This window comes from Theropithecus gelada, chromosome 7b, assembly GCF_003255815.1.
Source record: "Theropithecus gelada isolate Dixy chromosome 7b, Tgel_1.0, whole genome shotgun sequence".
NCBI lineage: Eukaryota > Metazoa > Chordata > Mammalia > Primates > Cercopithecidae > Theropithecus > Theropithecus gelada.
In genome coordinates, this window is record NC_037675.1 from 106,922,262 (window position 1) to 106,945,445 (window position 23,184).

Below are 23,184 nucleotides of genomic sequence, written 5' to 3' on the forward strand. Positions count from 1 at the left end.
CAATTTCAAAACATACTACAAAACCACAGTAGTAATCCAGACTCTGCAGGGCTGGCCCAGGGACAGGCATAGAGATCAGTGGAATGGAGGTAATAGTCCACAAGTGAACCCTTCCATTTATGGGCAAGTGATGGTGAACAAGGATGTCAAGATATCCATGGGGGAAGAATAGTCTTCAAGAAAGGTGCTAGGACCACTGGATATCCACGTGCACAAGAAGGAATTTCAGCCAGCTGTGGTGGCTCATGCCTGTAATCCCAGCACTCTGGGAGGCTGAGGCAGGCAGATTGCATAAGTCCACATAGTGAAACCCCATCTCTACTAAAAATACAAAAAATTGGCCAGGCATGGTGGTATGTGCCTGTAATCCCAGCTACTCGGAAGGCTGAGGTGGGAGAATCACCTGAGTCCAGGAGGTGGAAGCTGCAGTGAGCTGAGATCATGCCATTGCACTCCAGCCTGGGCAACCAGAGTGAGACCCTGTCTCAAACAAAAGGAATTTGGACCCCTACCTCACACTATATTCAAGAATTAACTCAAAATGCATCAGCTGGGTACAGTGGCTCACACCTGTAATCCCAGCACTTTGGATGGCTGAGGCAGGTGGATCACTTGAGGTCAGGAGTTTGAAACTAGCCTGGCCAACATGGTGAAATCCTGTCTCTACTAAAAATACAAAAACAATTAGCCAGGCATCATATCATGGCAGGTGCCTATAGTCCCAGCTACCTGGGAGCCTGAGGTGGGAGAAATGCTTGAACCCGGGAGGCAGAGGTTGCAGTGAGCCAAGATCACACCATTGCACTCCAGCCTGGGCGACAGAGTGAGACTCCATCTCAAAAGAAAAACAAACAAACAAACAATCTTGAAATTGATCAAATATCTGCATCTGTGAGCTAAGATGATAAAACTCTTAGGAGAAAATGGGCCAATCTTATGACCTTGGGTTAGGCAGGGGTTTCTTAGATGTGACACCAAAAGCACAGGCGACAAAAGGTAAGTTTTTCTGGACCACAGCAACATTTTACACTTTTGTGCTCCAAACAGTGCCATCAAGAAAGCGAAACAGTAGAACAGAAGAATATTTTTTGCAAATCATGTTTGTGATAAGGGGCGTGAATCTAGAACACATAAAGAATGCTTATAACTGGCCGGGCGCGGTGGCTCAAGCCTGTAATCCCAGCACTTTGGGAGGCCGAGGCGGGTGGATCACGAGGTCAAGAGATCAAGACTATCCTGGCTAACATGGTGAAACCCCGTCTCTACTAAAAATACAAAAAACTAGCCAGGCGTGGTAGCGGGCGCCTGTAGTCCCAGCTACTTGGGAGGCTGAGGCAGGAGAATGGCGTGAACCCGGGAGGCGGAGCTTGCAGTGAGCTGAGATCATGCCACTGCACTCCAGCCTGGGAGACACAGCGAGACTCCGTCTCAAAAAAAAAAAAAAAAAAAAAGAATGCTTATAACTGAAAAATAAAGACACAAACAATCCAGTTAAAAGCTGAATTGTCCATTGCTTTGAGAACGATGCAGTCTCAGGTGCCACAGAGCTAGGGCCCGCCCACTCCAGCCCTGCTCACTGCTGTCTACTTGTGCCGAGAAGTCGACCAGGAAGCCGCCTCACAGCCATGGCTTTTAAAGACACCAGAAGGACACCTCTGGAGCCGGTGGGGTGATTCCTTAAATTAGAATTACCCTGACCAGCTGCAATGTAAAATCCCTGAAGGTGTGTGCTGGCTTATCAGGGGCACGGAGAAAAAGAATCTCAAAGTGAAAGGACCAGCTCTGATGCCTGCCAAGACTTTGAGAATCACTAAGAGAAAAACACCTTGTGAAGGTTTCAGACACAGGATCACTTCCAGACGAGAATCCATAAGCGGCTCGTGGACCTGCCTGGTCCATCCTGGATTGTGAAGCTGATTGCTCCATTGGAATTGAGCTGCGAGCTGTGGTTGACATCACCATTGCAGATGCTTAAGCCAACTATTTTAATAAAGTGATTATCACTTGTCAGAACCAGGCATAGTGGCTCACACCTATAATTCCAGCACTTTGGGAGCTGATGTGGGAGGATCACTTGAGCCCAGGAGGTCGAGGCTACAGTGAACTATGATCGTGCCACTGCACTCTAGCCTGGGCAACAAAGCAAGACCCTTTCTCAAAAACAAAGAAGAGTGCATTGTCCAATTAAAAAATGGGCAGCGGGCTGGGCGCAGTGGCTCATGCCTGTAATCCCAGCACTTTGGGAGGCCGAGGCGGGTGGATCACAAGATCAAGAGATCAAGACCATCCTGGCTAACACGGTGAAACCCTGTCTCTACTAAAAATACAAAAAATTAGCCAGGCATGGTGGCGGACACCTGTAGTCCCAGCTACTCAGGAGGCTGAGGCCGGAGAATGGTATGAACCCAGGAGGCGGAGCTTACAGTGAGCCGAGATCGCACCACTGCACTCCAGCCTGGGCGACAGACAGTGCGAGACTCCATCTCCAAAAGAAAAGGATAGGGATCTTTCTGAATAGATTTCTTCAAAGACACACAAGTAGCCAATAAGTACGTGATCATCATGATCATTATCACTGGTCATTAGGGAAATGTAAACCAAGCCACAATGAGACACTGCTTGATCCCCACTAGGATGGCTGGAACAAATGGAATACAACAGGATGAAGTGTAACAGGGGAACCCACACACTGCCGGGGGAATGTAAGGTGGCGTGGCAGCCACAGGAAGCAGTTGCCAGACACCCAGCACCCCCATTCTTCAGTGTTGACTTCAGGGAGGTGAACACATACATGCATGGACCCACACAGACGTTCGCAGCAGCTTCGTCTGTGACGGTCATGATGCCCGTCAGCTGGTGATCCGTTAGACTGGGGTCCATCCACTCAGTGGTGCACTGCAGAACCATCTGGGGAAGTTTATAAAGGAAAGAGGTTTCGTTGACTCAGTTCAGCATGGCTGGGGAGGCCTCAGGAAGCTTTCAATCACGGCAGAAGGTGAAGCAGGCACCTTATTTACGGGGCAGCAGGTCGGAGTGGGTGCGAGCAGGGGAAATACCAGACACTTATAAAACCATCAGATCTCGTAAGAGGTGCTCATTATGAGAACAGTGTGGAGGAAACGCCCCCAGGACCAGTCACCTCCACCTGTCCCACCCTTGGCACGGGGGGCTTATGGGGGTTACAATTCAAGGTGAGATTTGGGTGGGGACACAGAGGAACATGAAGTGTGCCACACTGGGTGGATGATGCCCCCCACCACCCTCAGAGCTGCAGGCAGCCTGATCCCTCTTAGATAGCACTGGGGAAGGGGCAGAACGTACAGGGACAGAGTAAGATCCGCGGGGCCTGGGGCTGAAGGAGGGGACGCACTAGAGGAGGGCAAAGGGGAGCCTCCTGGGTGTGGGGAGCAGCTTGTATCTTGGTTGTGGTGGTGGCTGCACAGCGGCCCACACCCGTCAGAGCTCACCTGCCTGCACCCAAGCCCTCCGTGCACCCTGGTGGCCCGGATGACTACCAGCGCAGGCAAGGTGGAGTAACCACACACACCGGTACCTGGGGGCCTGGGGTCCTTGGCGATCATCCCAAGCTCCAAGACAGAAGCTGGACTACAGCCGTGCTGAGCAGTGGGGTTTGGTGGCCGGGCGCCGCCTCCTATTGTGCCCGCAGACTCTGGGGTCTCGGGTGCCCCCAGCGGGGCAGCATGGGCCATTGCAGGGAACTCCTGCCTGGTCCTCACGATTGCCTGGCACCCATGCAGGTCCTGGACTCGGAGCAGGACCCTGCGGAGCACATCCCCGAGGCGGAGGAGGACCTGGACCTCCTATATGACACGCTGGACATGGAGCACCCCAGCGACAGCGGCCCCGACATGGAAGACGATGACAGTGTCCTGAGCACCCCCAAGCCAAAGCTGCGGTGAGCCCTCCTGGGCAGGGCGGGGCCCGAGCACCCCCAAGCCAAAGCTGCGGTGAGCCCTCCTGGGCAGGGCGGGGCGGGAGGAACAGCCATTTCAGATGCCCTGGCCACTCTGCGGCCACTCCAGCAGACCCGTGTCCAGCCCTGGGGAGGGGGTGGGCAGGGCCAGCTGCCTCAAAGCCTGGGAAGGCTCTGGTGGCTGGAAGGAGAGGTGTGGGGCTGCATTGACAGACAGCTCTCCTGTCATAGGCCAGGCGGTGCAAGCTCTGGGCTGGGGAGGACTGAGAGGGGTCCCCCAGGGTGCTGGCTGGGCTGGGCCTGGCACCCTGTTGTAGGGGATCCGTCATTGGGGGATGCCCTGGGAACTGCAGCAGGACCTCCGTCCACTCAGGTGGGGAGTAGAGCCCCCATGCTGGGTGCGCCTCCCTGAGGAGGAGGCGGCAGAGGCCGGTGCGGAGGGAGGGCAGATTCTCTGTGGCTGGGTGGGAGGAGGGGACTGGCTGGAGGGGGCCTGGCCTGGGCAGGAGGAGAGGATGCAGGGCAGACAGCTCTGTGCATGGGTCTGGATGTGGAGGCCCCGGTCAGCTGGGGGCAGGGAGGCAAGCACACCAGGCAGAAGGCAGGTGCCAGGCTCTGGGCAGCTGCTGAGGAGCCAGAGACCCCAGTCGGAGCCAGAGGGCTTGGCAGACCTTTTGCTGTCATGCTTTTTTAACCTAAACAACATGAAGGTGGCCTTGCTGCATGTTGGAGGCGCGGCCCCAGTTAGCCCTGTGGCCATGCAGCAGCCTCCACCTCACCTGACCTGGCGCGGCAGCCCCAGCTCCACTTGCTGCTGCTTCAGTTGCCAGCAGCCACCATAACAGGTGACCGCAGATGTGGCCACCAAAAACAGCCTCTGTTCCTCCTGTTCTAGAGGTTGCCATCCCGAGGCTGTGGCCTCATTCTTGGCCAGGGTCTCGCTGGGCTTGGGTGGAGGTATCAGTGGCTGCCCTGACTGGGGCTCTGAGGTCACGTGGTGCAGGCCTAGTGTGGTTGTTGATGGAGTTCAGCTCCATATGGCTACAGGACAGGGGTCTGGCTGCCCTGCGCTGCCTGGTGGCTGGCGGTCATTCTTGCCTTCTGGCAACTGTCCTCTTTTTTTTTTTTTTTGAGATGGAGTCTCGCTGTGTCGCCCAGGCTGGAGTGCAGTGGTGCTATCTTGGCTCACTGCAATCTCCGCCTCCCGGGTTCACACTATTCTCCTGCCTCAGCCTCCCAAGTAGCTGGGACTACAGGCGCCCGCCACCGCGCCAGGCTAATTTTTTGTATTTTTAGTAGAGACGGGGTTTCACCATGGTCTCGATCTCCTGACCTCGTGATCCACCCGCCTCGGCCTCCCAAAGTGCTGGGATTACAGGTGTGAGCCATCGCGCCCGGCTGCAACTGTCCTCTTACTTTGGCCCAGGGTCCCTCCTCCACCTTCGGAACCAGCAAGGCCCAGTCAAGTCCCCCTCACACTTTGGGTCTCCCTGGCCTTCCTGCCTCATCTCTTCTGCCTTCAGCCGGAGAAAGTTCTCTGTCTTTAATGGCTCATGTGATTCCGTAGGAGACACCTGTGTGGCCCAGATCATCTCCCATCTTAAACTCCGTGGTGGTGACTATATCTGCAGAGCCCTGGCCAGCTGGCATTCATAGTCTGGGGAGAGGCGTGTGCGTCTCGGGGCTATGATCTGGAATGGGCACACACTGCAGCAACGAGTTTCCATGTAGTTTTGTCACCCAGGGTGGGGCACCAGATACTGCATAAGTCCTGTCTGTTTTTTGGGGGGGCGGGGGAGTTGTTTTTTGAGACAAGGTCTTGCTCTGTCACCCAGGCTAGAGTGTAGCTGTGCAATCACAGCTCACTGCAGCCTCAACCGCCTGGGCCCAAGCGATTCTCCCACCTCAGCCTCCTCAGTAGCTGGGACCAATGGCACACGCCACCACACCCAGCTAATTTTTATGTTTTTTGTAGAGACAGGGTCTCCCTATGTTTCCCGGGCTGATCTCAAACTCCTGAGCTCAAGCGAACCACCTGCCTTGGCCACCCAAAGTGTTGGCACTACAGGTGTGAGCCAGCGCGCCTGGCCTCCTGTACAACTGTTTTCACTTGAAAGGTCTTTTAAGTCTCATTGAATCCGTAGGTCTCCCTTCCTCCTTCTTCTGTGTACATATTATATCAACCAGAGATGAGACATTTGGCTCGGATGGCCTGGGTCGGCCAGATGGTCTGCAAGGGCCTGGTTGGTCTGGAAAGACCTGGGTGGTCCGGAAAGGTGTGGATGGTCTAGATTGGCCTGGTTGGACTGGAAAGGCGTGGGTGGTCCGGAAGGGCATGGGTGGTCCGGTAAGGTGCGGGTGGCCTGGATCAGCGTGGATGGTGTGGAAAGGCCTGGGTTGTCTGGAAAGGCCTGGATAGTCTGAATAGGCCTGGATGATCTGGAAGGGCCTGGGTGGTCTGGATGGGCCTGGTTGGTCTGGAAAGGCCTGGGTGGTCTGGAAAGGCGTGGATGGTCTGCATCTGCCTGGATGGTCTGGAAAGGCCTGGGTGGTCCGAAAAGGCATGGATGGTCCAGATTGACCTGGTTGGTCTGGAAAGGCGTGGGTTTTCCAGAAAGGCGTGGGTGGCCTGGATCAGTGTGGATAGTGTGGAAAGACCTGGGTGGTCCAGAAAGGCCTGGGTAGTCTGGGTTGGCCTGGATGGTTTGGAAGAACCTGGATGGGCCTGGTTGGTCTGGAAAAGCCTGTATGGTCTGGGTTGGCCTGGGTGGTCTGCATCTGTCTGGTGAGCCTGGAAGGGCCTGGATAGTCTGGACAGGCCTGGATGGTTTGGAAGGACCTGGATGGGCCTGGGTGGTCTGATCTGCTGGTGGGTCTGGAAGGGCCTGCTTCATCTGATGTGCCCTCGTTGTTTTGTCGAGCATGTTCGCCTGTTTGCTGCAGGCTCACTGCAGATCCCAGGGCTGCCCTCCAGCAGGATTGGCCCGTGGAGCTCTCCCCAGAGCCCCTTCATGTTTCCGGCAGCCTTGCCTGGAGCTAAGGCCATGAGTTTCAGGGATGTGTGTTTCCTGCAGCTGATATCAGGGTGGGTGGAAAAGCCAGGAAGGGGCAGCCAGGTTGGCCCAGGGCTTGGCGTTGCCAGCTCCAGAATTGTTCCGTGCCCTGTGCTGCGGTTGGCGCGAGCAGGGTGTGCACTGACATGGGCTCTTCTCTGGACCCAGCTCTACTCTGCCGTTGGATTCTCCAGTCTGTCCCTCCAGGTGTGGTGGAAGAACTGCGCTTCCAGTGCAAGAAGGGTCCTGGAAATTAATGTTTCTCCCTCCCCTGTTCCCTGAGCCAGGCCGTACTTTGAAGGCTTGTCACACTCGAGCTCGCAAACGGAGATCGGGAGCATCCACAGCGTCCGCAGCCACAGGGAGCCCCCCAGCCCGGTGAGTGGGGCCACCTGATCTCCCAGAGCAGACTGTGGTCCGACTGGGCTGTGGTGTGGCCCACATCTCCCAGCATGGCCTGGGCCCAGGGCCCTGCCCAGCTGTCTTGGAGCCACTCTGCGCCTGCTATCTAGCACACTGCCACGCAGCTGCCCCGGGCCTCCCCTGAGCCCCAGCATCCCCAGCCCAGAAGTCAGTGCCTTGGCACCTGTAGCTGAGCACAAGCTGATTCCCATCTCCTCCCCCACAGGCTGACGCGCCCGAGAAGACGAGGTCCCTGGGAGGCAGGCAGCCGAGCGACAGTGTCTCTGACACGGTGGCCCTCGTAAGCAGGCTCGGGCCACACCCACCCGTTCCGCACACCAGGCACGCCAATGCTGCCTTTAAGGGTCTGACCCAGAGGGGTGGGACTCACATGTAGGTCCTCATGTCACACCTGGTGTGCAGTGGTGGGGTCAGCCCTCAGGGGTGGCCAGGCCGCTGGATGGTCAGAGTATCCCAAAATTCACTCCACCTTTGGGGTCAGGGCACCTGGATTCCCCCCCCCCCAGGGTCAGGGCACACTGGATTCCCCCACCCCCAGGGTCAGGGCACACTGGATTCCCCCACCCCCAGGGTCAGGGCACACTGGATTCCCCCACCCCCAGGGTCAGGGCACACTGGACTCTCCCACCCCCAGGGTCAGGGCACCTGGACCCCCCACCCTCAGGGTCAGGGCACCTGGATTCACCCCACCTTCAAGGTCAGGGCACACTGGATTCCCCCCACCCCCAGGGTCAGGGCGCCTGGACCCCCCCACCCTCAGGGACCTCCAGGTGCCCCAGACTCACCCCACCTTCAGCGTCAGGGTGCCTGGACTCATCCCACCTTCAGGGTCCAGATGCCCCAGACTCACCCCACCTTCAGGGTCAGGGTGCCTGGACTCATCCCACCTTCAGGGTCCAGATGCCCCAGACTCACCCCACCTTCAGGGTCAGGGTGCCTCCATTCCACCCGCCCTCAGGGTCAGGATGCCTGGACTCACCCCACCCTCAGGGTCCGGGTGCCCTGGACTCGCCCCACCCTCAGGGTCCGGGTGCCCCAGAGTCACCCCACTTTCAGGATCAGGGTACCTGGACTCACCCCACCATCAGGTGGATGGCACCCAGGAATGCCTGGTTCCCCCTACTGCATTGCATGGGGTCTCCTTAGTTAGGGGGTCCTGGGCCCAGGGCAGGTCAGGTCCTGGGAGGCTGGGTGCTGGTCACCCTGCATGGCCTGGATGGGAGCCCTGTGGTTGGAACTGAGCTCAGCCAGGCTTCCTGGTCAGTGTATGGCCGGGTCCACATATAGGAGCCACAGCCTAGAGAGGCCTAAACCCTCACCCAAGCCAGAGGCCACATGGCTGGAGAGGCTGCAGCACAGGTGCGGTTTCCATGGGAGGCTCCAGGGATGTCTCTGGTCAGCAGGGTGTGCCGGGCCCGAGGGAGCAGCCTGGACAGCCTGAGGACAGCCCCGAGGCTGAGGCCTCCACCCTGGACGTGTTCACAGAGAGGCTGCCGCCCAGCGGGCGGATCACCAAGACAGAGTCCCTTGTCATCCCCTCCACCAGGTGATGGGGGCTGGGTGGCTGGGCAGGTTGGCGATGCAGCTGTTAGGGGAGGGGCCATCAGGGGCATGAGTCGGGGTGGGTGCCTGTCAGACCAGCCTGATGAGTTCCCTTGGGTGTAGACAGCAGACTCAGGGCCTCATCCCTCTTCTTAAAAAGGAGAAGCAAACCCCCTGCCCCAGCACTGGGTATCAAGCCTGCAGCCCCACATTCCGCCCTGCGTGTTTGAGGTCAGGGTCAGGCGATTGGGTATAAAGCCTGCAGCCCCACATTCCGCCCCACGTGTTTGAGGGCAGGGTCTGGCGATTGGGTGTCAAGCCTGCAGCCCCACATTCCGCCCCACGTGTTTGAGGGCAGGGCCAGGCGTGTCTGCCCTTCTGCAGCTGCCCCCGCAGCCCCCTGAGTAGCCCCTGCCTCAGCCAAAACATACACATCCACCAGCTTGATTCTTCCAGAATATGAATTTCATGTTTCTGTGATATTTGGGATTTTTTCCAAAGCAGTGAGTCTGGGCACTGACTTTCACCTTACGGCGGCACCCAGGTGCCTGTGTCCGTGCTCTGGAGCCAGGTCGCCCTGGCAGCCTCAGCGCCCTGCACTGGCCTATACCTGGCTCTGCCCAGCTCCTGGCCCGGGCAGGGAGGGTGAGCTCAGTCCTCACGGTGGCTCCAAGGCTCCTGGCCTGGCTTGCAGTCTCACAGGCAGAGCTGCGTGGGGTCCCACTGGGGGCACGGCCTCTCTTGTACTCAGCTGCTGCTACGGTCCTCCCAGGGCTGGTGGCCTCTCTGTGTGGCCTGTGTTCCCACTGCCCATCAGTCGGCCCTGTGCTCACCCTTCCCTGTCGCCACCACAATGTGTAGGCCACTGCAAGCCTGCCCCTGCCCCTGCCCCTGTTCCTGCTGCTGCAGCCACTTAGCCTGTCCTGGTCTCCAATAGGTCCGAGGGGAAGCAGGCTGGCCGACGGGGCCGGAGCACGTCCCTGAAAGAGCGGCAGGCAGCGAGGCCCCAGAATGAGCGGGCCAACAGTCTGGACAACGAGCGCTGCCCGGATGCCCGGAGCCAGCTACAGGTGCAGGTGCAGGTGGGGGTGGAGGGCGTAGCATGACCAGGAGGCAGGGCTCGTGGTCACCCTGGCACCAACCAGGGCAGGGCAAAAAGAGAAGTGCAGGGGGCCAAGGTTGCTGGGAGCATGCAGAGCATGCCTGGGCTTTGGAGGGCGCCTGCTGCACAGCAGGGCGGCTGGGTCATGGGTTGGTTTGTCAGGAAGGCCATGTGGACCCCAGGGCAAGTTCTGGTCCTTCTGCTGCCCTCCCTGGTCCAGGGCGGCCTCATTGCTTGGCTAATTTAGCCCAGGGGTGGTCTCCAAGCTGACCAGCTCTCTTCCTGCCACCGAGCCTCTGTGCACAGCTGCAGGGGGAGCAGGGGCACTGCAGACACCAGGGCTGGGGCGGTGGGGATGGGCGCTGTGCTTCTCTTCTGGGTGTGGACAGGGCTGTGTGCCTCCAGATCCCCAGGAAGACTGTGTATGACCAGCTCAACCACATCCTCATCTCCGATGACCAGCTTCCCGAAAACATCATCCTCGTCAACACCTCGGACTGGCAGGGGCAGGTAGAGGTGCAGTCTCGTGGAGTGGAGGGTCAGGGTGTAGGACAGAGGAGAGTGGGCTCCTGAACCTGCCCCCAACCTGGCACACCCAGGTGCTGGAGCTGCAGGCTGTGGTTTGCCTGGACGTGCCTGGGGTCTCTGGAGACCCTGAGAGCTTTGGTGAGGGTCAGGTGCTGGGGGTGGCCCAGGTGGCTGTGCTGAAGTCAGCGTCTGCCTGTCCTCTGCCAGTTCCTCTCCGACGTCCTGCAGAGGCACACGCTGCCCGTGGTGTGCACATGCTCTCCCGCAGACGTCCAGGCAGCCTTCAGCACCATCGTCTCACGGATACAGAGATAGTGAGTTGGGCTCCACCCTGTACTCACCGCCCAAGTACCCCTCGGGGTCCCTGCACCCCACCTCTACCCATTGCTCTGGGGCTGGGCGCGTTCTGCACCTGGGGCTGTGGCTGGTGTCCACAGAGGCTGACCCATGGGCTCCTCGCAGCCTGGCCTGCCCTCAGTTGTGGGCGGGAGCAGCAGCCTGGCAGGTGTCCTGCCACACTGGAGGGGTGGCCGCCTGGCCCGTCCTTGGAAGCCTGGGCCGAGGTCATGACTGTGTGGCCCCTCAGCCTGGGCACGTTCGGGCATGTGGGAGTCCTGGGTTTGGGCAGCTCCAGGGCAGTTGTGGCATGAGCGGCCACAGGCACAGAGCCCCCTGGGCTCACACGGGCATCCTTGGACGGAGGACGGCTCCCCTGAGGCGTCTGTCCCCTCTCCGTCCCACCTGCCTCTGGATTGCAGCTGCAACTGCAATTCCCAGCCCCCGACCCCCGTGAAGATCGCCGTGGCGGGAGCGCAGCATTACCTCAGTGCCATCCTGCGGCTCTTCGTGGAGCAGCTATCCCACAAGACGCCCGACTGGCTCGGCTACATGCGCTTCCTGGTCATCCCGCTGGGTGAGCACCGTGCCGTCCACCTGGGCCTGGGCACAGACGCCATGGGCGGTGTGGCGTGGCGTGGTGTGGCGTGGTGTGGTGTGGTGTGTGGTGTGGTGTGGCGTGGTGTGGTGTGACGTGGTGTGGGGTCCCTGCTTGCCGCCCACTTGTTGTTTTTAAATGTTTGTTTGATACAGTAACACTTTGTTAATTTTAATTATATGCAGGATAACTTGATTGCCCTAAAACAGCCATATTTGGGTCAAGATAAAGCCATTGCCCTCTGAAGGGGCCTGAGCTGGGTGTCCCCTCCATCAGTCGCTGTGATAACTCAATGCCAGTTTCGATTTCCCAAGTCAGAAGTGCAAAGCAGGGCTGGTTATTAATCCTCTCAAATCGTCCAGGTCCTGTGTCGTCGAACTCTGTTACTTCTTTAGATCCAAACAATGTGTCTTTACCACAAAACCAACCCATCCAGCCTTAATCTGTTGAAAAGGCCCGGAGGCCCACAGGGTCTCTCCCTTGTGGCCCTCACGATGCCGACGTCAGAGCCCTGAGCCAGCCGAGGCCTCTGCACGGTCATATGTGCCCTGCTGGGCCTTCCTCAGTGGCACTCAGGGCTCTAGGACCTCAGCTCAGGGCTGGGACTCCTTCAGCGGGGCCTCAGGCATCCACCAGGGAGGGGCAGTGGTGGCTTTCTCTTTTGGTGGCAGGAAAGTAGGCTTGTCTGGAAGGCAGCAGCACAGGCGCGGGGTCAGGTGGCCCAGCTTTTGGGCTGCGGTGGGAGCCTTGCAGCTTCAAGTCCCCCGTGGTGACACCAGCCCCACCCCTGGCATGCAGGCTCCCACCCCGTGGCCAGGTACCTAGGCTCTGTGGACTACCGCTACAACAACTTCTTCCAGGACCTGGCCTGGAGAGACCTGTTCAACAAGCTGGAGGCCCAGAGTGCGGGTGAGGCCCGGGCACGTCCACAGCCCACGCCACTGCGGGAGGAAGGGGCCCTGGTCTCCCCAGATGCCATGCCCAGGAGGCCCTGCAACTGCTCAGGCTCAGCCTCAGGGAAGAGGCCATGGACAGGGCCCGCTGGGGCCTTGGCTAGGACGCCTCCTATTCCCCTGAGCTTCGGAATGTTGGAAGCTGTGGGGCCTGTCTGGGAAGCGGCAGGCACAGCCCTTCAGGTCTTCCCACATTTGCCCTGGTACCGCCTTGAGAGTAGAGGACCAGGGCCCCTCAGCCACAGCCAGCGAGCCCGGCTGCACTTCGGGTGTGGGAGGCTTGGGTAGGGCACCGGGGAGGCCCGGCTCAGCCCCGCCTGAAACCCAACCTGGCGCCAGCCTCATCCCCCACCACTTCCTCCCCCTGCAGTACAGGACACGCCGGACATTGTGTCACGCATCACCCAGTACATCGCAGGGGCCAACTGTGCCCACCAGCTCCCCATCGCAGAGGCCATGCTGACCTACAAGCAGAAGAGGTAACACGGTGGGCCCGGGTACCATGCCACAGGCTGTTACCAGCCACCAACCCTCCGCGGGCCTCCCCACACACTGCTGGGCTCAGCCTGGTAGGCCGAAAATCCCTGCACCGGGCTTAGACCAGAGTCTAGGTCAGCCGGGCACCTCCGGGCCTTCCTGACAGCAGGCGCTTCCCCCCACCCCAGATCTCTCATAGTAAGCGCCGTTGCCACACCTGTTTCTGTGCATGTTGAAACCGCGCATGATGAGAGGTTGACAGGATGGACAGCTGTCATGGGAATAGGGTGGCAGTGGCCCAGCTCCTCTAGTCTGGGCACCTGTTCCTTCCACAGACTGGGTTTCCCAGGCTGGGGAACCGAGGAGTCCCTGGGCCTCAGGCCCCGTGGGTGAGTGATCAGCTTGTGTCCTCACCTGCCCAGAGCAGGACAGTGCTCAGGAGCCCCGGGCCGAAAGCCCTGCACAGACCTGTCTGTCCCACCCGGCGCCTCCTCCCTGCACGTCCGGCGCCAGCTGTCCCACACTTCCCTAGACTATGGGGGAGAGAGCTGAGTGCAAGGCGCAGAGCCGGCGCTCACGGGCTCTCCCACACAGGAACCCCAGCGAGGTGGGAGCCACTGAGTGCCCTCGGCAGTCCCCGGAGGGCTCCTGAGGGCATCGTAACGTGTCTGTGTTTTCTCTTTTGGTGGCTTTCTGAAAAGGAAAAAGCATTTTCATTTTGACTTTACCTTAAGGTATGGCTCTCTGGGTCTGCCTCCCACCCTGTCTGTCCCCAGGCTGGTCTTTAGGGCTTGTTTAGCAGCGTCACCATCCGGATCACCCTGCTGTCCTGTCTCCGAACTGGGAGTCAGGCCCTGAGGGCCACCAGCTGCAGGCTGAGAGCCCGCGTGGGGGAGGGCAGGTGGCCCCAACCGGAGTCACTTGGTGCTGACGTGCACCCTTTTCCGCCATCCAGTCTCTCACACTGAGTCAGGAAAGCAGCAGATGCGCCCTCCTGTCCCCGGGCCAGGCCCGTGTGCTGGGACTCCACCCCAGAGCCCTGAAGCCTGCAGATCAGCCAGGCAGGCCTTGCCTCCCCTCTGGTTTGGCCCTGGGTTTTGGTTTAAGAAGTGGCCAGGTTTAGCCCCTCCTCATTTTAAACCAGGAGCGAGTGGCTGATGTAGACACCAGGGCCACCTGGGCCAGGCTGTGCCCCAGGCCCTTCATGTTTGTTAACCTGGCAGCAGCCTAGCAGGGGCACTGGTGCACGCCCTACACATGGGGACGCTGAGGCAAGTAGATAAGGAGCAGGCCCGGTGACACGGCAGTCAGCGGCTGTGCCCTGGGCTGCCTACACGCTGCAGAGCCTGGCTCCCAGGGCTCCCTTGAGCACCCGGGGCCAGCAGAGAGGGCTTAGCAGCATCTTGTGGCGCACCTGGAGATGGAGCCAAACTACTGAGACCTCCAAATGGGGGTGAAGAGCTTTTGTTCTGAGGCAGCTTCACCCCCTAAAATCTTCCATGTTTAGAGCCAAGTCCCAGGCACCCCCCGAGCTGCCCTTTCAGACAGAGCCATCCCTTTTCCTTGGCCAGGTGTGTCCTGCTGCAGGGTGGGGGACCCTGCCGGTCCTCCCATGGGGCTCGTTCTCCGCTCCGTGTCTTCTGCCCTGTGTGAGGTCATTTGCTGTCCTAGGAAACCCACCCCCACCCCCCACCCCAGTGCAGGGTAGTTGGGTCCCTGGGGCCCCCTTGCTGGAAATACTGCAGGCCTAGGAGCTGCTTGAAGTGGACAGCCTGGGACCACCCACAGCTGCAGGGCTGGGCGCTAGGAAGACACAGGAAGGGGGCTGAGCATCCTACGTCTTGTCCTGCTAAACAAGCCTTTGCAGGTGAAAGACCAGCCATGGGGGCCTCTCCCCTGTTGACCCCCGGCGGCCTGCGCCCTTGCCCCCGGCTGTGGCACGAAGAGCCTGCAGCATGCTCTGGCTGCCTCAGGCTGTGGATGCAGCTTCTTGTCTCTCCCAGGTCAGCTCTTCTGAGCAGCAAGCCAGGGCCTTAGGGGACCCTAACACCCACTCCCACCCTGCTCCTGCCCCTGCCTCCGCGTTACAGGGGTGACACTGGCTGCCTGGGGCCCTGGAAGGAACCCAGCGAAGGCCATGAGTGTCTTACCTGCTGTCTCTACCCAGAGGAGGGTCAGTCGGGAGACTGACAGAGGGCAGGTGGCAGGTGGTGGCACAGCCCTTGTGGCAGGGGACCTGTGCAGAGTCCTCTCCAGCCAGGCTCCCCTGCGAGAGTCCCTTGTGAGATGACCCCTGCTGGCCTGCCCTCCTCTGCCCAGAATGGCATTCCTTCTATGAGGGCAGGCCAGGCCTGGAGGGTGGCCACAAGCCCCAGCCTGCCCGTGCAGCACGCATGGGTGAAAAGGGCTGCTCAGGCATCCGGCAGCTTGCCAAGAGCCATGCAGAGTGGCCCCCAGGGCATCTGCGCCCTCCGTGCCTGCAGGGCCTCCCCACGCCGCGGTGGTGTGCTCCTTATGCTCCTGACCACTCTGCCTCCATGGACATGTGTGTGCCTCCAGGGTCAGGGTGAGGGTCTCAGTGTCCAGCTGGTGTCATCCCTGTCATATCAGCCCATGTCCAGGGCTGGGTGCTGTCTGCATGGCCCAGAGGTGCAGCTTGGCTTTGAGAGTTCCAGCAACATCCCTGTGTTGTAACGTCTCCTGCATTCGGCCCTCATGTGCCACGCACTGCCCCATGGGCCTCAGAGCAGAGCATGGATGGGAGACCACCCTGCCATGGCTGGCTCGGTGGGGGGTCTGGCTCGGCAGAGGGCAGGTGGCCCCGGGAATTGGAGCTACCTGTGCCCTGGGGACCAGCAGCCGCCACCTGCCTTCTGTGCCTTTTCACGTGCCTGGGAGGACACAGATGTCACTGAGATTTCCAAACACCGGTCTGCTCAACGAGGATAGTGGGATGTCAAGGGCCACGCCCAGGCACTCCTGCTTGACAGCTGTGGACAGAGCCAGGGTGCTGGGGGGCCAAGAGGTCGCCCTGCGCCGTCCTGAGGCAGAGGCGGGCCTGAACACTGGATGTGCATCGCTTTATGTTATTTGAACTGGACAAGAAGAGGGGAAAGTTTATCTTTCAACTCTCTTTTCCTTAGAAATGGAACTAGGCCTGGGGCATCTTTAATGGGATGCACGAAATCTGTAGGTGGCTTCATCCAGATGCATTTGCCAGGCCTTCTGCAGGGGGCGGGCCAGGAGCTATCCAGGTTGGCGTCCCGGGAGGGTGGGTCTTGCCAGCCACCATCTCCTCACACTGGCGCTGCGAAGACAGGGACGGCACCTGCTGGGACCAGCCGCGGGGGCTGCCTCCTGGGAGTGTCCTCTGGACCGGCCCCCGGGCAGGGGCTGTTCTGCTCGTGGGCACACTTGGTGTGGAGCACTGGGATCAAGCCTCTGCCCTGCAGGGCTCTTGGGGAGATAGTGCTGCTGGTCCTGGGAGCTGGTGCTCCAGGCAGACGGCTGGGCTGGGCCTGTGGCATCCTCCCCTGGGCCTCTTTCCTGCAAGGGATTCTCCCTGTGCTGGACAACAACCCAAGGGAGGGCCGGGCCCCTGGGCGAGCCCATGTCCTGCACCTGGTGCAGGGCTGTCCCTGAGGGGCACCCTGCTGGCCTGGCCATTCTTGTCCTGCCCCCAGTGCTCCAGGGGCAACAGGTGCTCCTCTGCAATGTGTGCGCACAGTCTCCACCTGTAAGACAGCCACTTGCTGGCATCAGACTCTGCAGTTTGGGGAAATGAGACAGAAGAGACAGCTGGGAGAACTGCCCAGAGAGACGGCACCAGTTGCTGATGTGGTCTGGCTGAGGAAGCCGGGCGGGGAGGCACCCCTGTCCCTAAGTGCAGGCCACGGGGAGCCTTGAGGCCAGCAGAGAGAAGGAAAGAGGGGAACCAGACCCATTCCACCACTCAGAATAGGCCTGCCCTCTGGATCTTTCCTGGGGCCCAGAAGGAGATGCCCCACCTCACCCTAGCTGCCGGCAGGGCCTCATGCTGTGCTGGCCCCTTGTCTTGTGGGAGAGCTTCCTGGGCCCGAGCCCAGGTTGCAGTGGCCACAGTCAGCAGGAGCCTGCGCGAGCCAGACCACAGGACAGCCCTGCTTGAGCCGCACACATCGGAGGGGAAGACAGACGGGTCCTCTCAGCAGCCCTACAGCTCCTTTACTCACACCCTTGGCATCTTCACGTGGACGGGCTGTGACCAGACCTCTAGAAGAGGCTGCTGTTATCTGCCAAATGTTGTATGGGGCCAAGTCCAGACAAAACCTCCACTGCCCACCGAGCACATCATCTCACGCGGGTCATGGCCTGGGGCGTGCTGGGCCTGCCTGCAGGCTGTGCTTGGGGTGTTCTGGTACAGTGGCTTCTCGTGGGCACGGACATTACCCAGATGGTCTGGAGAAAACCTCTCTGCCCTGGCTTTGGTGCTGCTGATTACCAGAGAGGGTCCAGGCTCCTCCTGGGAGTCCCAGGGCACCAGTAGCTGCCCTTATCCCAGCGGAGCAGGGGTGCCCAGCTTGGTGGAGCAGCGGAAATGTAGGCTGGACGGGGCTGAGCTGGCTGCGTGGGCGTTGGGCACCTAGGATAGCTGAGTGAATGCCTCCGTGGAGCTCTGCCTTCTGGCCTGTCCTGACCATGGGTGCACAGAGACCCCTTTGTCCTTCTTGCATGTCAGCATGTCAGAAGGGGCCCAAACTTTGGTCCTGGGGGTCAGGCCAGGGCTGGCAGTGGTTTGGGATGGGTGGGGCTGGGACACACTGGGCAGGGCCGACTGGGGCAGGGTCGTGGCCCTGGGGCTGCGCCAGGTTCTCAGGCCAAGAGGGAGCTGTGCCCAACAGGCGGGGCTGTGCCCTGAGGAGAGCTTAACTGTCTGTTTCCTTGCTCTTAGCCCTGACGAAGAGTCCTCCCAAAAGTTCATTCCCTTTGTCGGGGTGAGTACTAGCCAGCTTGATGTGATGGGAAACCACATACCCGCCAACTTGTCTTTTATAGTCAGAACATTTGAGGATGGACTTCATATATTCCAGAACCTTCCCACAGATATGAGCTGGGGATTTGCCTTCCCATCTGGCCTCTCTCAAAGCTCGCTTCCTTCCCTACCGGAGTTGGGTGTGGAGCCAGAGGTTGTTGGCTCCCCCCAGCTCTGCCTTGGGGGCTGATCCACGGAAGCAGAGACGGTTCGGTGGGGCAAGACCTCAGGAACACCCAGCGTCTCGAGAGGAGAGACCCTGCCCGGGTTGGAGAGAGTGCCTCTGTCCTCTAGGAAGCCAAGGCCCCGGGAGCTTCCCAGTGTGCACTCTGGGTCTGTGGCCTGCAGTGTGTGGGTTTCAGTTCCTGCCCTGCCCAGGGTTAGGGCTGCTTCTGCCAGCCAGGCCATCTCCCTGCCAGCCCTGGGTCTCCACAGTCTATTCCCTGCCCATCTTTTCATCCTGTTGTGTGGCCTCCCTCCCACCAGGTGTCTGCCATGAGACAGACCCACAGGACCTGGCAGACGGGTTGCCCGGGCAGGGAAGGGTCTCTGGGCTCAGTTTCCCCACTGGTGGAACAGAGGCCTTTCCGTGCATCGTGCAGTGGTTGGGTTTGCTGAGGGCTCTAGGGTGATGGCTGGCCCTCTAGGAGGGTGGAGTTCATCTTGAACAGCGGCTGCCCAAGGAGCTTTCTCTGGTGACAAGAGTATGCCATGCTCGGGCACACAGGCCTTCCCATGCAATCCCACTGAGTCACTGGGATTCACGGTAAATCTACATAACCACTTGTGGCTCATGGCTGCTATGCAGGGCCTGGCAGGCCCGGGGCCTATCCCCATTGGTCTGCCAGGGTCCCTTTCACCAGCATACTGGTCTTACTGGACACGTGGTTTGCAGCTGCCCCGAGGGCCGCCTTTGGGAGAGAGCAGTCCCTCCTGCTGAGGCCACGCACCCTGAGTACTGTCTGTCCCCACGTGGCTGCTCCTGCATCATGGGAGTGGTGGCCATGGTGGGGAGGCAGGAGCCCCGCTGGGAAGGCAGTGGGCTAGCTGAACCCCACGGCTTTCACCAGCCAGTGCCTGTTGTTTTCTAGGTTGTGAAGGTTGGAATTGTGGAGCCATCCTCCGCCACATCAGGTAACACCATCCCACCCTGAGGCCTTGTGAATGGCCTGTGGGTGGGCCACGGGAGCACAGTCACTCTGGTCCTGCAGACCAGACCAACCCTTCAGGGCCTGAGAGCTACCACGTTCCAGTCTTGCTGTGGTGCTTCTGCTCTGTGGGGGGTTCATCCTCCGGGGACTGCTGTCATGAAGCCCCACATCAAGGCTGGCAGGGCCGTCTTCCAAAAACGGAGGAGAATCCGAGACCCTCCTGTCTCACACAGGCCACTGGGGACTCCCGCCCTGCCCACCCCTAGGGTCTGCCTGGCCTTCTGGCCACATCCGGCTCCAGAGGGCCTGGTGCCACCTGGGCAGAGCAACAGGTGGGCTCAGCCTGCCCTATGACTCCTCCCCAAAGGCGACTCGGACGACGCAGCCCCCTCGGGCTCTGGCGCGCTCTCCTCCACCCCACCATCCACATCTCCTGCGGCCAAGGAGGCCTCACCCACTCCGCCCTCCTCCCCGTCGGTGAGCGGAGGCCTGTCCTCCCCCAGGTAAAGGCACCGCGCAGCTCAGCACGTTTCACTTGCCCGCCCCACGACGTGCTGCCTGATTCAGTCATCCTCCCCCACGTCACATCCACCTCCCAGGGCACCTGGCCTGTCGGCCACGCAGACGGAGGGGCTCTGCAGGACGGCTGGGGCCTCTCTGGCCACCTCCTGCCACAGATCAGGGGTTGGGGGCAGGACCTCTAGGGGACAGAAACTCCCACACAGTGAATAAACATGGGCGTTGTGCTGGGCTGTCTCTCAGCTCTGCACACATTGGGGCTTTTAAAAACAAGCTGAGGGCAGAAGGCGCAAGAGACGAGAGTCTCTAGGCGGTCCTCATGGGGTCGGCTTTGACAGCTGTGCTGAGGCCCCGCCAGCCCGCGTGGGTCTCTCTGAAGCAGACGTTACTCAAGTGTAACAAAGCCATAGAGGGTGTAGGCCCCAAGGCCAGGCATGGTGCTGGTGCTGCGTGCAGGGCTCACACCAGCAGACCCCGACCCCCTGCCTCTGTGTTTCCAACCGCTGGCTCCTTCCAGGCTGCGCCCGAGGGAGCTGGTTCACATAGGCCCTCAAGACTCCAAGGGACAGCTTGGAGAGTGGGTGGCCTCCTGCCGCCAGGAGAGTGGGTGGACGGGCCCCCCAGGCCTGGGCTCTCCTGTCGCCAGGCTCCCTGTAATCTACACAGGATGGCTCCCTGTGATTTATGCAGGACCCTTCTGGGGGTGACTGGGCATGTGAACAGCTCCACAGAGCATGCTCCAAGCACCCTCCTCTGCTGGCAAGTTGGCACAGGTGCTGGCTGTCACCTCCTGGCCTGTCACAGGGACAGTGATGTCCCCATCACTAGGCCGAAGGATGCAGGTGTGAGCACCTCCCTCTGCCTTTCCCAGCCAGGGTGTCGGCGCCGAGCTGATGGGGCTGCAGGTGGACTACTGGACAGCAGCACAGCCCGCGGACAGGAAGAGGGACGCCGAGAAGAAGGACCTGCCTGTCACCAAAAACACGCTCAAGTGCACTTTCCGGTCCCTCCAGGTCAGCAGGCTGCCCAGCAGCGGCGAGGCTGCGGCCACGCCCACCATGTCCATGACCGTGGTCACCAAGGAGAAGAACAAGAAGGGTGAGGTGGGACAGGCTATACGGCCACATGGCACAGAAGGGCGGCTCAGCGGGAGCGGGCAGCTCGCAGTCAACAGGGATGGCAGCCTCCTGGCTGGCCTCGGGCAGCCCACGCGCGCAGGCAGGGGCGGGTGGGGTGAGGGGACCTAAACCCTGAAGGCAATGAGGGTCAGGCGCTTCTGACCAGGGCCTCAGGCAGAGGCCAGCTGGGCGGGCAGGAGAGCAACTCCTCGGTCACCGTGGAAGGCAGGTTTCCTAGGTGAGTGGGGCCGTGACCAGCTGAGCCCCCAGTGCCTCCCCCACACGTACCCCCAGTCCTGGCCCTGAAGGAGCAGCGAGATGACAGCAGGGGCCTCTTTTCTCCTCCCAGTGATGTTTCTGCCCAAGAAAGCGAAGGACAAAGATGTGGAGTCCAAGAGCCAGTGCATCGAGGGCATCAGCCGGCTCATCTGCACTGCCAGGCAGCAGCAGAACATGCTGCGGGGTGAGCGCCATGGGCCCCGGGGTCTGTAAAGTGGGACGTAGGCGAGAGCATAGCAGGGCTGCTTTGGAGTCCACCATAGGAGCTGCGGCGTCTTGCTGTGACACGCACATTCCATGAAGCCCTCAGTGAAGATGACAGCTTTCCAAATGCTGAGAAAGAATTTTTCAACCCTTTTTGCTTTTTAAAAATAATGACTTGTTTTTTTGTTCTTTTTTTTTTTGAGACGGAGTTTTGCTCGTTACCCAGGCTGGAGTGCAATGGTGCAATCTTGGCTCACTGCACTCTCCGCCTCCTAGGTTCAAGCAGTTCTCCTGCCTGAGCCCCCCAAGTAGCTGGGAGTACAGGTGCACGCCACTGCACCCGGCTAATTGTTTGTATTTTTAGTAGAGATGAGGTTTCACCGTGTTGGCCAGGCAGGTCTTGAACTCCTGACCTCAGGTGATCCGCCTGCCTCTGCCTCCCAAAGTGCTGGGATTACAGGTGTGAGCCACCACACCCAGCCTAAAAATAGTGACTTGTAATTTAAAAGCATTTTGGAGTTACTCTGCAAGTACCTGTTTCAGAAACAGCTCTGGGAGGCCTTCCTCTTTTTGAGCACGGGTCAGATGACCTCCAGGTCAGCATGGCCCTGTCTCCCCACAGGGGTCTCTGTTTTAAGAGGGCTCCCAGTGTCTTCTCCCCACCTGTGCAGGTGGAGATGGATGTGGACAAGCAGCGCCTGGCAGGAGGCGGTGGGGTCTGTTCCTCCCACCTGCAGGCAGCCCTGGGGGAAGTGCTGCCCTCCTCACCCCCCAGGGCTCTGAGGAGTGGAAGGGCAGGGGCAGGAACGGCGTCCCTCAGGAACCAGCGTGACCCTGGAGCCCCCGAGTCCCTGAGGAAAGTGTTGGTGCCCTCCAGCATGGGGCTCCTTCTCATCCTGTACCCCTGGCTGCTACCCAGCCTGGTGGGCCAGGCAGGCAGGTGGACAGGGTGGGCAGGCGGGCAGGCGGTCAGGCAGCCCTCTCCCACAGTCCTCATCGACGGGGTGGAGTGCAGCGACGTCAAGTTCTTCCAGCTGGCCGCGCAGTGGTCCTCGCACGTGAAGCACTTCCCCATCTGCATCTTCGGACACTCCAAGGCCACCTTCTAGCCCCACCCACCGAGAGGCCCACCTCCCGCCCCACGCTAGGAGGGGCCCAGCTGCATTTCTGTTAACATTTCAGTTTACTACAGAGACAGACCCTTAAAACACAAAGAGAAACAGTCTTAAGTATGAATGTGCTCACAACCTGGAAACTAACGGGGGAGCTCCTGCCAGGAGCCGAATAACTGCTCTGCTTATTAACCCCAACGTTCGGCCCGGGGCTGGGAGGCCAGAAGGATGGTGCTGAGCTGCGGATCGCAGAAGGCGTGCTCTGGTCTCAGGAGCCACCCAGAGCCTCCGTGTCCTGTTCTTCCGGAAAGTCAGGACTCTGCTTCCTCAGGGAGCCTGGGGCAGGCGGAGCTCAGTGGCCTCAGGCCGAGGGGCCATGGGGCCGCTCAGTCCCGTTGGGGGTGTCCTGAGTTAAGCCTGGGGGGCCGTCCTGCCCGCCTGAGAGATGCCCGCAGCACCGCACACTCGTGGTTCCCAATAAACTCCTGCCTGCGGCGGAGGTTTTATAGCAGCAGATATTTTTAATGCTTTTAAATACATGTTCTAATGTAGCTGCCAAACATGTTGGTCTTCTGAAGTCCCCCTGGGGCTGGGCAGAGCCAGCAGAGCCTGCCCCCACTTCCCCAGCCCCTGCCCCACCCCGCCTCACACCTTCCCCACTCTTAGGCTGTTCTTGAAACACCGTGAGGTTTCCGTGTGTAGTCCCTGTCCCAAACTTAGCAAGCACAGGGGCCTCCACAGCCCCAGGCGGCCCCAGAAAATGTTCCAGAGCCCAGCTTCTTTTTTTTTTTTTTTTTTTTTTTTTTTTTTTTTTTTTTTTTTTGGGGGGTCCCTTTTTTTTCCC

The 23,184-nt window shown here is 59.9% G+C and overlaps 1 protein-coding gene across 3 annotated transcripts in view; it reads left to right on the forward strand.

Annotated features, from left to right (window-relative positions):
• The window catches only part of PACS2 (phosphofurin acidic cluster sorting protein 2), an 85,887-nt gene extending 62,987 nt beyond the window's left edge, over nucleotides 1–22,900 (forward strand). For 2 of the 3 annotated variants that reach the window (XM_025392063.1, XM_025392064.1), the window contains exons 9-24: nucleotides 3,759–3,916; nucleotides 7,275–7,365; nucleotides 7,616–7,690; nucleotides 8,814–8,956; nucleotides 9,890–10,022; nucleotides 10,460–10,564; nucleotides 10,790–10,896; nucleotides 11,341–11,495; nucleotides 12,315–12,425; nucleotides 12,840–12,948; nucleotides 17,877–17,919; nucleotides 19,049–19,091; nucleotides 19,476–19,611; nucleotides 20,499–20,725; nucleotides 21,095–21,208; nucleotides 22,219–22,900. In XM_025392063.1, the coding sequence (XP_025247848.1) occupies nucleotides 3,759–3,916; nucleotides 7,275–7,365; nucleotides 7,616–7,690; nucleotides 8,814–8,956; nucleotides 9,890–10,022; nucleotides 10,460–10,564; nucleotides 10,790–10,896; nucleotides 11,341–11,495; nucleotides 12,315–12,425; nucleotides 12,840–12,948; nucleotides 17,877–17,919; nucleotides 19,049–19,091; nucleotides 19,476–19,611; nucleotides 20,499–20,725; nucleotides 21,095–21,208; nucleotides 22,219–22,337 (1,869 nt within the window). In that variant the 3' untranslated portion in view covers nucleotides 22,338–22,900. Of the gene's footprint in view, nucleotides 1–3,758; nucleotides 3,917–7,274; nucleotides 7,366–7,615; nucleotides 7,691–8,813; nucleotides 8,957–9,889; nucleotides 10,035–10,459; nucleotides 10,565–10,789; nucleotides 10,897–11,340; nucleotides 11,496–12,314; nucleotides 12,426–12,839; nucleotides 12,949–13,647; nucleotides 13,681–17,876; nucleotides 17,920–19,048; nucleotides 19,092–19,475; nucleotides 19,612–20,498; nucleotides 20,726–21,094; nucleotides 21,209–22,218 lie in introns of all 3 variants that reach the window. The other variant, XM_025392061.1, reaches the window with a different exon arrangement.
• Nucleotides 22,901–23,184: the final 284 nt, after the last annotated feature.